The sequence below is a fragment of the Sciurus vulgaris genome, assembly GCF_902686455.1.
Source record: "Sciurus vulgaris genome assembly, chromosome: 5".
In the NCBI taxonomy this organism is placed as follows: Eukaryota; Metazoa; Chordata; class Mammalia; order Rodentia; family Sciuridae; genus Sciurus; species Sciurus vulgaris.
Genome location: NC_136465.1, coordinates 18,722,746 through 18,734,612, shown reverse-complemented (window position 1 = coordinate 18,734,612; position 11,867 = coordinate 18,722,746). Strand labels below are relative to the sequence as shown.

Here is an 11,867-nt window from a genome sequence, read left to right as displayed (position 1 = left end):
AAGTCAGGGTAAAGAATTTAAGAAGTATTGCTTAAGAACCAAGATGTTTAACACTGCCACGCGGGGGGAATATGATATACTGCCATTGTTTTCATTTTGTGTTGTTGATGACAAGCTCTAACTTTTGCTTGCTGGAAGAGTTTGGCAATGGCACAAGTTCAGTTTTAAAACTTAAGTAACTAATTTTGTTTTGAAAATTATTTGTAGTAACAGTTGTTAAAAGGTACACTGAGACACATTAAGACATTTTAAGAATTTATTTGAGCATTTGGCAATTCACAGATCAGACCACACCAGACGCCCAGCAGTTTGCGGACTCTGCCAAAGGGGCCCAGAAGGAAGCTTTTATAAGGTGAAAGCAGAAGCAAGACAAAGAAAATATTTGATTGGTTAAAGTAAAGCTGTATTGGACTCAGAGTGCAAAGACTCTACTTAGAAGTTAGTTGGCAGTTTCTGTCTGGTGAAGCTCGTTTCACTGTACTGTTCATTCTGAATTGTGTTTTGATCTGCTTAGGTAGGAACCCAGAGAGCTGAAGCTGCCTCAGCCTAATGACCTCCTACTTAATTATTCTAACACAACAGTAGTTCTTTAGGATTCAGTGGGAAAACTGCAGTTCTGGTTATTCTTCTGGTGAGTGGTTTTGGATTTGTTTGTCCTGTGACTCTTGGGCTACTTACTCATTGTATTTCTGCTGTTAAAGCGGATATTCAGAATTTTTAATCGCTCTGAGAAAGTCCCTGCTGAGAGTTCGTTAGATGAAAAGAGAATTGGGATCTTTTCAGCTTTCCAGTTCTTATTTAAATGAAGGAAAATGGCTCCAATATAGAGTACAATCCCTCAAATAGCTTCCTATAATACACGGATCTGAAAATGCCCCTTTCTGAATTTATATCATAGCAAAGTACGAAAAAGTTGAGTTATTTTGAATAACGCTGAGCCTGCAAGTGTTACGCACTGACCATCCACGCGGTGGCGCTACAAGGACAGATAGCGCATGCGCGGCACAGCCCTTGGGCGGGGCCTCGCACGTGGTCACGTGAGGGAACCGCCCGGCGCGTTCCCGCGGCACCCCCTCCGGGAACTGAATCTAGAGCTCAGCCATGGCCATGGCCAACGACGCCAGGCTCGACGCTGAGACGCTGCAGGTGCTGCAGGACACGGCCCACCGCCTGCGAATCCATTCCATCAGGGCCACGTGCTCCTCCAGCTCCGGGCACCCCACGTCGTGCTGCAGCGCGGCGGAGATCATGTCGGTGCTCTTCTTCCACGCCATGAGGTATAAACGGGCCGAACCGGAGCACCGGGACAACGACCGGTTTGTCCTCTCCAAGGGCCACGCCGCCCCTATCCTCTATGCCACTTGGGCCGAGATAGGCGACATCCGCCAATCGGACTTGCTGAGCTTGAGGAAAATTCACTGCGACTTGGAGGGACATCCCACCCCGCGACTCTCGTTCGTTGACGTGGCCACAGGGTCCCTCGGGCAAGGACTCGGTGCTGCCTGTGGAATGGCGTACACCGGCAAGTACTTCGACAAGGCTAGCTACCGGGTGTTCTGCCTGATGGGAGACGGGGAGTCCTCGGAAGGCTCTGTCTGGGAGGCTTTGGCCTTTGCTTCCCACTACAGTTTGGACAATCTGGTGGCCATCTTCGACGTGAACCGCCTGGGACAAAGTGGCACTGCCCCCCTTGAGCACTGCACAGACATCTACCAGAATCGCTGTGAAGCCTTTGGGTGGAATACTTACCTCGTGGATGGTCATGATGTGGAGGCCTTGTGCCAAGCATTTTGGCAAGCAGCTCAAGTGAAGAACAAACCTACTGCTGTCATCGCCAAGACCTTCAAGGGTCGAGGTATTCCAAACATTGAGGATGCAGAAAATTGGCATGGAAAGCCAATGCCAAAGGAGAGAGCAGATGCAATTATCAAATTAATTGAGAGTCAGATACAGACCAACAAAAATCTCATGCCAAAGCCCCCGGTGGAAGATTCACCTCAGATCAGCATCACGAGTATAAAAATGACCTCTCCACCTACTTACAAAGGTGGTGACAAGATAGCTACTCGGAAAGCATGTGGTTTGGCTCTGGCTAAACTAGGCCATGCACATGAAAGAGTTATTGTTCTGGATGGTGACACAAAGAACTCCACCTTTTCTGAATTATTCAAGAAAGAACACCCTGAGCGTTTCATAGAGTGTTTTATTGCTGAGCAAAACATGGTTAGTGTGGCACTGGGCTGTGCCACACGTGGTCGAACCATTGCCTTTGCTTGTACCTTTGCTGCCTTTTTGACCCGGGCATTTGATCAGATCCGAATGGGAGCCATCTCCCAAACCAATATCAACCTCATTGGTTCCCACTGTGGGGTATCTGTTGGTGAAGATGGACCCTCCCAGATGGCCCTGGAAGACCTGGCCATGTTCCGAAGCATTCCCAATTGCACCATTTTCTATCCAAGTGATGCTGTTTCAACAGAGCATGCAGTTTATCTGGCCGCCAATACCAAGGGAATGTGCTTCATTCGAACCAGCCGACCAGAAACTGCAATTATTTATACTGCACAAGAAAATTTTGAGATTGGACAGGCCAAGGTAGTCCGCCACAGTGTCAATGACAAGGTCACAGTTATTGGATCTGGCATTACTCTACATGAGGCCTTGGCAGCTGCTGATGATCTTTCTCAACAAGGTATTTCTATCCGTGTCATTGACCCATTTACTATTAAACCCCTGGATACGGCTACCATTATTTCCAGTGCAAAAGCCACAGGTGGCCGGGTTATCACAGTGGAGGATCACTACAGAGAAGGTGGTATTGGAGAAGCAGTATGTGCAGCTGTCTCCAGGGAGCCTGACATCCTGGTTCATCAGCTGGCAGTGACAGAAGTGCCTCGAAGCGGGAAACCTAGTGAATTGCTGGATATGTTTGGAATCAGTGCCAAACACATCATAGAGGCTGTGAAATACACTTTAATGAACTAAAATATAAAATAGCTCATTAACAAATCTGCTGACTTTGGTCTTAAAACACCGATGTTTTTATATTGAATTTATACTTGTTACAAAACCATCTATATGGTTGTACTTTTGAAAAAAAGCAAAGCCATTTAACACCATTACTAATTCAAAAACTCAAGTTATTGGACTTTCTGTTAAACTCTGACCGTACATAAATGTCTATCTCATTTTGAAATCTTTAAAGTGAGTTATAAAAATTTAAGTTGTAGAATAGGAAGTAAAACAACCACAATACAAAGTTCTCTGATAAGACTACAAATACTTGAGCTTGGTATGAATCTAGAGGTAACTGCTTCTTATATATAATTTCCTTATAAATTAAGAAAATGTGAATTTAACTTTAGATTTCAATAGCCCAGATTATAAAGCTTGAACTTTCATATAATACCACCACCATGCTATGACTGCAGTTTCCTTGAAATTTCCTCTGCAGTTCATCTCCCCTCTACGGTTTAGGGACCGTAGAGCAGCAGTGACATCTCCTATGATGTATGACACTGTTGTGGTGGCTGTTCTGTAAAGAAGTGAAAGAACAACTATTTCCAGTGTGTATGCTAACATATGCTTTTTTTGTGAAAATTCAGAAATGTTTTACTTTTTTTGTGATCAGATTGCTAATTTGATTGTATTCATCTATATATATATATATATAATAAAGCATTTTAAAACAAGCAACATTATTTGGTTTCTGTTGTATATATGTGATTTGGTTTCTCTCTCATAAAACTGTAATTCAGGAACCCACTTTTAAAGGTTATGTCACCTTATGTCAAACTTTGAGAAAGGTTGGGGCTGGTGACAAGTCACCAGAAAACAATGGATGGACTGAAAAGTCATCTCTTAGATGGATTTCTCACTTTTAGCTGTGAGTACATAAATTATATACTTGGAATAGAATAAAGAAGTACCAGTCCATTAAATCAAAAATGAACCCTGGAATCCAAATTAAAGGTAGTCAGAATGTGTCTATGTCAGGTAATTTGCTTATTTTTGTTGCCCTCATAAAAAAGTCCTCATTAAGTTATATCTTGGGAATTGGAAAAATCAGGGTCTAGTAATTCTGCTACTGTCCTCTTTCTCTGAGCTAGTTTTCTCTTTTGTAAAATGGTCATGATGATTGATGTGTTTTTATCAGATTTAAAATTTATTTTGAAAAAATGAAAACAGTTGACATAGGAACATTTTAGAAATTTAGGAAATGCAAATATGCAAAAATTTTGCCTAAAAATAAAAATATTTGCTCGTATGTGATATATAACCATGGATTTTCCAATAGAGTCATTTGAATCTAGTAAAATTAAATATGCCATCTATCCATAAGCAGAATGCTAATCCAAGTCTCTATCCTTAAATTTTTTACATCTTAATGAGATTCACTGTTGATTTAGATACACAGTAAACTTGGCTAAATATTAACCCAAAATAGCTTGTTATTATTTGGAGGTGCATACAGAGAAAAGTCTTCCACTTTTGTTACTCATAACTTGAATGTGGGTATATAAAATGGTCTGTTTCCAACCAAACATGCATAAAGATAAGCACACTTTTAGTAGTGACAGTAGATCGGGATATTTTTTAGTGGTTTGTGGAATCTTAGATACCACAAGAAACTTTATTTTTATGTAGGAACATAGGGAGGCCTTTAAGAATCTGTACTGTAAAGGTTCTGTTTCCATAGGGTTTTGATCTTTGGCTATCAGCTCTACAAAGAGGAGAGAGGAGGCGAGATTTATCTTGTGTATACAGTCCTTCAGGTAAGATGAAACCATGTCCATTTCTGTTATAGTGAATATTTTCTAGCCTTGAATCTATACTGAGATCTTTTAAGTGTCTAGGGACATCTTAGGAGAGAATCATTCATCCTGACTGATACTAACCCTGGGCTGCTAAAACTTGTGAAGATGTAGTTTTGATGAACAAAATGATTGCTGGTTCAACTCTGGTCATCTGTTCATTGTTTTGCCTAGGTCTTTTAGATTATCAAGAGAGTCTGATGATATTCCAGGACAGGTGTAACACCACAGCAGCCTTGCTTACAGTTTAGTAGTAAAGGCCAGCAGACAGCATCTGAGAGTGGTACTGAAAAATTAACTTTTTAAAAATAATGACTCGATATTTCTGATTTTAAAATTATTGAAGTGTAATGTTAGGTCATGCATGAGGTTTAGTTACTCCCAAGTTTACTAAACTGTACAGGAATTACTAAATTCTCCAGAGCCTAATAAGAGTGAATCTGGTTTGAAGCGCTGAAAAGTATTGATCTATTCTGGTGGCCTTTACTGTTATGATATGTAAGGGAGGCCCTGAGACAAAATTGAAATAGGAGTGTATTGCTCTAGAAAGAAGTCATTTCCTCCTCTTTTTCATAGGAGAGGGGAGGAGGCACTAAACTAATTCCTTCCATTGACCTGATGGAAGAGGTGTTCCCTAGGAAAATTGTTTATAAGGCATGAAGTTAAGGGCAAGAAGGGAAGATAGGCATTTCATTTCCAGGTTGGATGTTGACTTGGACATGAATAAGTTTTTATTGACTATATCCATTTTCACTTCATTGCATATTGACTGGGATTGCTTCCGAGCTATAACCATAGTGTTGAGTAGTTGTTCCAGACACCATACAGTCTTCAAAGTCTGAAACTATCAGACTTTTACATTAAAACTTTGCAAACTCTGGGTTAGAGCGCTGGGAAGAGATGAGAATGATAGTATAACCATATGGTGGGGTTAAAAACCCTTTCACCCTTAATGCTGTCTCTAATTTTACAACACTTTCAGTCATTAAAACAGCTTCATCATGTTTAAGCTTATCACATAATCTGAAAGGTGCAAACTCAAAATTCTCCCCCTCTCCACTGTTACTCAAGTAAATGTTGAGGGCATTCTTTTCTTCTACTCCTTTCCTCTCTCCCTCTTCCCAATAGTTTATACCGCCACCTCTGTTGAACACCACCACTGATTAATGTTAGAAACTCAGCAAGGCGTAGAGTCAACTGATCCCAAGTAAAAGATTTGATGGCACTCTTTGAGCTGGTGGTCCTTTCTAAGAGAGATCAGACTTTTCTTTTGTTCCCAAATGCAGACAGCATAGGATTTCTCTGATGGGTATACCCCTTCCTCCTCTATTCAGCAGCCTCTGGTAAACCTGAAACCTCTAATCTTCTTAACACTTTGTAGTTTAATACAGAGGTGGCCTTCAAGTCTAGATCAGATGGGGTGGTGGGGGTGGGTGAGAGAGAGAGAGAGAAAGAGAAATATTGAGAAAGAATGAAGGATGAAGGAGGAGTCAGGGACAAAATACACCATTCAAAAGCTGACCTATTTTCTTCAACTGGGCCCCACTTCCTAAAGTTTCCACTACCTCTCACTAGAGCCACCTACTGGGGACCAAGCCTTTAACACACAAGTCTCTGGGAGACATTCCAGACCCAACCTCTTGTCCTTTGCCTCACTGCAGTGTTGTCTTTCTCATAAATCAGCTGTGTACAGGTGTAGATGTGTGCCTGCATACTGGACTATTTGTCCATTCTTGTGCCTATGCTACACTCCCTTAATTATCACTTCATAATATGCAATAATTTAAGACCCCCGTTTCTTCCACTTTTTGTTCTTCAAGATTGCTTCTGCTATTCTCCATCCTTTAATTTCAATATGAATTTTAGAAACACAATTTCCACATGTTCCATTACATCTCGATGCAATTAAAATGGGATTATATTTCTTTTTAATAATGTGATTTAAAGAGATCACATTATTAAAAATCATTTAGGAAGTTAAGCTGAAGATAGTTTATTAAAGGAATTTTAGCAAACTAAGTTTGGTTCTCAAACTGAGAGAGGTGTGCCTTGCATAATCCTGAAGGCTTCTCAACTTGTTTACATATGAAAGACTTTGAATCTACTTGCAGATCCTTCGATCCATGTTTTTGTTCATAAAATTGATATGCCTGGGAACACCACTGTGATCATTTCCAATCTCTTGCATAATTGTCCCTCTTCTACTTTTCAAAAGAAAGGCATGCTTCTCACCCATCCTTAGTGTCATCATACATTACCAATTATAAAATCTGTTAACAGTGCCAAGCAAATGAACATTTCAAAATATTGGTTCTGGAAAAAATTCTAACGAAGTTACTATGAACCATCCGTAAATCGTTGTGCCTTTCCTTGTCTTACTCCTGATTTTGGTTAAGGTAAAGCCTGAAATTAGAAAGCTACTTTAATCCGTATGAGCAAGTCCTTAATTCAAGATATATTATATATAGATTGAGTGGTGGCCAGGATGACCGTTTTTGTTTAGCCAATTATTTCCTCCCATCCCTCAACTACTGACAATTTTTTTTTTTTTTCCTGAGAGTCTTAGGATAGCAAAGCAAAGAACAGCAGTTAAGAAATACTGAAGGTGGCATCACTTAGTTTTATGGCCATCGAGTCCCTACAAGTCTTCGTCGTATTTTTCCATGAATTTTAGCAATGGAATATTCAAGACCTATAGGAAGCATATTCAGTCTTCTCAATAAAGAGAAGAAGCCTGGTAAAGACTCTCATTCACTTGAACCTATAGTTAGAACTTATAGTTTGCTTGATATTGCAGAGGAAGTTAAAAGTTCCATGTTTATTTCTAACAAATCAATAGATTATTTTTTTTTCTCTACTATTTGTTTAGATTCACTTGAGACATATTTTTGCAACATGTGACAAAGATTCCTGGATAATGCACAGCCATGTTACACATGCTCTCATTTGGGTATAAGACTCCTAAATATTGTAACTGATGAATGGCTTGTTTATTTATCACCAACAGTCCTGGTTATTTACAATGATACACATTCTTTTCACACACTTACTGGATTTAGATTGACCTCATTTCAGTATATTGTGGATTTTGCTGAATAAATGGAGCATTTAAGAAATAATCATTAATAAACATGTTATAAACTTTAATTTACTTTTGGCCCAATATGTTCTCTTACTTTTGATGATAATCTCCACAAATTAGATAAAAACTGCTCTCTTAATATCAGAAATATTAAGTGTAGGTACAGGTCAAAATGTACTCCTACTGAAATCTAGGACAATCTAGGACATGATGCCTGAACTTTAGAGAACCCACTGCTTTTAGTGAGAATTCATTTATCCCTCTCAGATTTGTATGTCATACTAATTCTATTTGATATTTCATAAAAATATGCTATAACAATTTTATTGTAAATGGGAAATTAATGATATGGCAAAAGCTACATCCTTAAAATAATAATAAAAATTAGACATCACCTTAAATTTTCTAGAAATATGAGAAGAAAGTAATTTAAAGACCACTGGTTTAATTACTCTGGGCCCATTTGTACCAGGTGGAGATACAAACCTGAGGGATGAATCGAGTCCTTCAAGGTCATTCTCTGTCAGCCCAAGTTTTGTCTTTTTTTTTTTTTTCTTTTTCTTCTAGCCCTGAATTTGAATTGAAACACCTATAGCAATTGCATCCTCTCCTTCTCCCCATCCATCTTAAACAACCTTGAAACTGTTTCTCACACTTTATTTATGCCAGGCTCCTGAAGGTATTTTAATTTGCTATTCAAGCATCTATTTGTAAAGGCATCCTCCTGATATAGAGTATACAGTTTCTTTAACAACAAAGATACAAGCTCAATTTGTTAGAAAGTATAAAATTTAACTGAAGCCCATAAAACGAATCCTGACTAAAGGTGTCAAGACACACTGTGATCCAGAATGGAAAGGTTCAAAGTCATAAAACCATCAATACTTCTCAAAGGGAAATAGAATGAGTCAGAATATCACAAGGTGTGTGGAGAGGGAAAGGCAGGGTAGGGCGATTAGGGTGAGGAGAAAAGAGATGGATTCTAAAGCTTATAAACTTATATATGATAGGATAAAGGTATGAACATTGCCAAGACATTTCAACAAAGAAAAATAGGATTAACCATGTAGTTGAAGGGGCTTAATACAAAATAAAAATGAAGAACCCCTCATGCGGATTGAACCAAGTGGAGACTGTGCACAGGCTGCGGAAGAAGCTGATTGTGGATATGTTCATTTGGTGATCTCCATAAAAGGATTGATTTAGATATGGTATTTTGTAGTCACACAATGAACGAGAAAGGTCTTTCTGAATAACAGCGTAAACATGGATAAAGCACAGCTTCAGTAGTATAATTTTAGCCACAGAGCAAGAGACATAAGACACAGCAACAATGCTCACTGGTCCAGTTATCAAAGAGCTGTTCTTTTTCTGACGGACCTCAACTTTTTCATTGATATGAGATCAACTACACATATAAAAACACACCAAAGACTAGCAAACCAGACTCATCATTGTCTCTGACACAACCGACAATATATATCTATATTCCAAAAATTATCAAACTCATCTTATTTGCTACTGATTTACCTTAATTAGGTTAGTTTGTAATTTTAAAACATTTCTGAGTTAGTTTTGTGAGAAAAAAAATTTTTAGATCTTACATATTTTTAAAACAGTAAGTTTAATTTATTTTCTTGAGACATTAGAAATCTTTGATTTATGTGTGCAGTCATTTGTCTCATCAAAACAAAATTGACAACTTAAGTGATTAGGTTTTAGGTGGTTGGGTGTGCCCTTGAAGGGTATTGTGAGATACCAGTCTCTTTCTCCTTCTCTCTCTTTCTTCCCTTCCTTTTAGGTTAGCAATTTGCTCCACCAACCATTCTGCCTCACCACAAGCCCCAAAGCAATGGGTTCACCCAACATGGACTGAAACCTTCAAAACTGTTTACCAAAATAAACTTTTTCTCTTCATAAATTACTTCCGGTGTTTTGTTATAGTTAGGGGAAGCTAACTAACACAGAGATTAATACTTTGTCCAAAATATGAAAGTGTTATTGGTTATAAAAGAGCTAATTCTTTTTCCTTGTGGAGTTGATTTTTTAAAAAAGTACTTTATTGTTACTTTGATGAAATAGGCAACTAGTTATTATTTATCAGTCTTCATCTTAACCGAGTACCCAAATTTCCTGTTCTAACCTATTTTTTTCCTTCCCCAGATCAGATTCTAAATATATGAAAAAATGAATAAACTCACATGATATCTTTTATACTAAATACTTTTAGATATCCCAGAGGGATCTGATAAATAAAACACATTTTTCACCTTATAAAAAGAAATGCTAGAAATAATTTGGTTTGTTTGCTATGTCACTATGAGAACAGTCTCATGGGAATAGCTGTCAAATCAAGAAAGATAATCAGCCTTCTCTATTTTAAGTTTGTGTAGGTAAAAATCTATTAGTTTCCATATTTAAGAAATCACATGCTTTAGGGAAATTTATAGAAAATTTTCATTGCTCTCACTGTCCCTAATATGTTTTAACTTCACAGGAAACACTTGTCAGATTCTTTGAAATATTTTTCCTGTCCTTATGTGTTTTTACAGTTCCCTAACCATGCATGCATAATAGTTTTAGGCAGAAATGGCATAGTACTGCAAGTCATAATTTCAGTTATTATCCAAAAGGTCAATTGGCGAAGATAGTACTTCTTTAATTCAGGTCTTACAACTTCTTGGGAGTAATTCTCAATTAGAGATGTATATCAGACTTACCCTGAAGGTTTGTAAAAAAAAATTATTTATAAATACAAATTTCTAGGGTTTACCCTGGATGTTTTTCCTATCATTTGATTTATATTTTGATATAAAAAAATTAAGTCTTGTATCCTAACTTTTTTTAAATTGTGTTCACACATTTGTACAAAGTGAATGTGATAATTATTGCCTTCTTTGAAAGAAGCTTAATCATTCACAAGAGGGACATTTTATCTAAATTTTATCTTAAACGAGCACTATTGTCTTTGCTTTATATGCCACAAAAATGACCACTTTTGTTGTCACTTGGGTTATTCTTTTCTTTTATTCTTTGCCCATCAGTTATCCACTGAAAGTCCCTGATCCACTATATAGATTTGCTCATGAACAAATCAAAAAAATTAGAACTCAGAATGTCTCTTGTGTCCGTGGTATCAGAATCTTCATCCTTGACCCTTTCTGGCTTTTGTACTTATACCTTAAAAATCTATTTATTTTTCCCTCATGGAACAAGTGGAATATGGATGTTGATGCCTGGCTTATGTCTAACTTTAAAGTTCCTACTTACGTTAGCCACATCAACATTTTTTAAAGGCTATTTCTCAACCACGGACATATTCAGTGGCAGATGGAACTTTGCTCTATAGTCCTGAACTCACCCTGAAAGCTTTCCACGGAAAGCTTTCCTTTCACTGTCGTCTTTGATCTTAAGTGCACTTTCCAAGCACTCACAAGACTAAGACTGACATCATTTTCCATTTTTGAAGAATGACTTGAATAAGATTGTATGAAAGCATATTTCCCAACCATTTAGAATTGCTACTTTGTCAGGGCTTTTGTCCTTCAATATGACTATATATTGTGAAATGAAAATAGGAAATATTTCACTTAGCAATTAATGAACTTGCGGGTGCCTTTATCTCTAAGAGAGCAATAGAAAGATACATTTTATGAGCAATGTCAATGCCCGGTTTTCAGAATTTAGCTAAATCATACCCTGATGACTGTATCTTCAATTTTCATGCTCTCAGTGTTTCTGCTTCATCATTTCCTTTTTACCACCATTTATGTCTCTCTACTTCAGAGTTTTTGTGTATCTTCATCCATTTCTGCCTTCTTTAGTCATCTAGTAAATATATACTATCTACAAGATACCCTGCTAGGCTTTAGACATTCAGAGATTACAAAAAGAAAAAAGATTTGGATACTGTTTAAGGCCTCTCTTTGGTTGAAACTGTATAGTCATAGTAATATCCAGAAAGCAGAGTT

The 11,867-nt window shown here is 37.8% G+C and overlaps 1 protein-coding gene across 1 annotated transcript; it reads left to right on the top strand.

Moving 5' to 3' along the window:
* Positions 1 to 1,101: 1,101 nt before the first annotated feature.
* TKTL2 (transketolase like 2) lies at positions 1,102 to 2,985 on the top strand (the record flags this gene model as incomplete). The annotated part of the gene is made up of 1 exon (XM_079141522.1): positions 1,102 to 2,985. The coding sequence occupies one exon, from the start codon at positions 1,102 to 1,104 to the stop codon at positions 2,983 to 2,985; it is 1,884 nt and encodes a 627-aa protein (XP_078997648.1).
* Between the last annotated feature and the right edge of the window lie 8,882 nt (positions 2,986 to 11,867).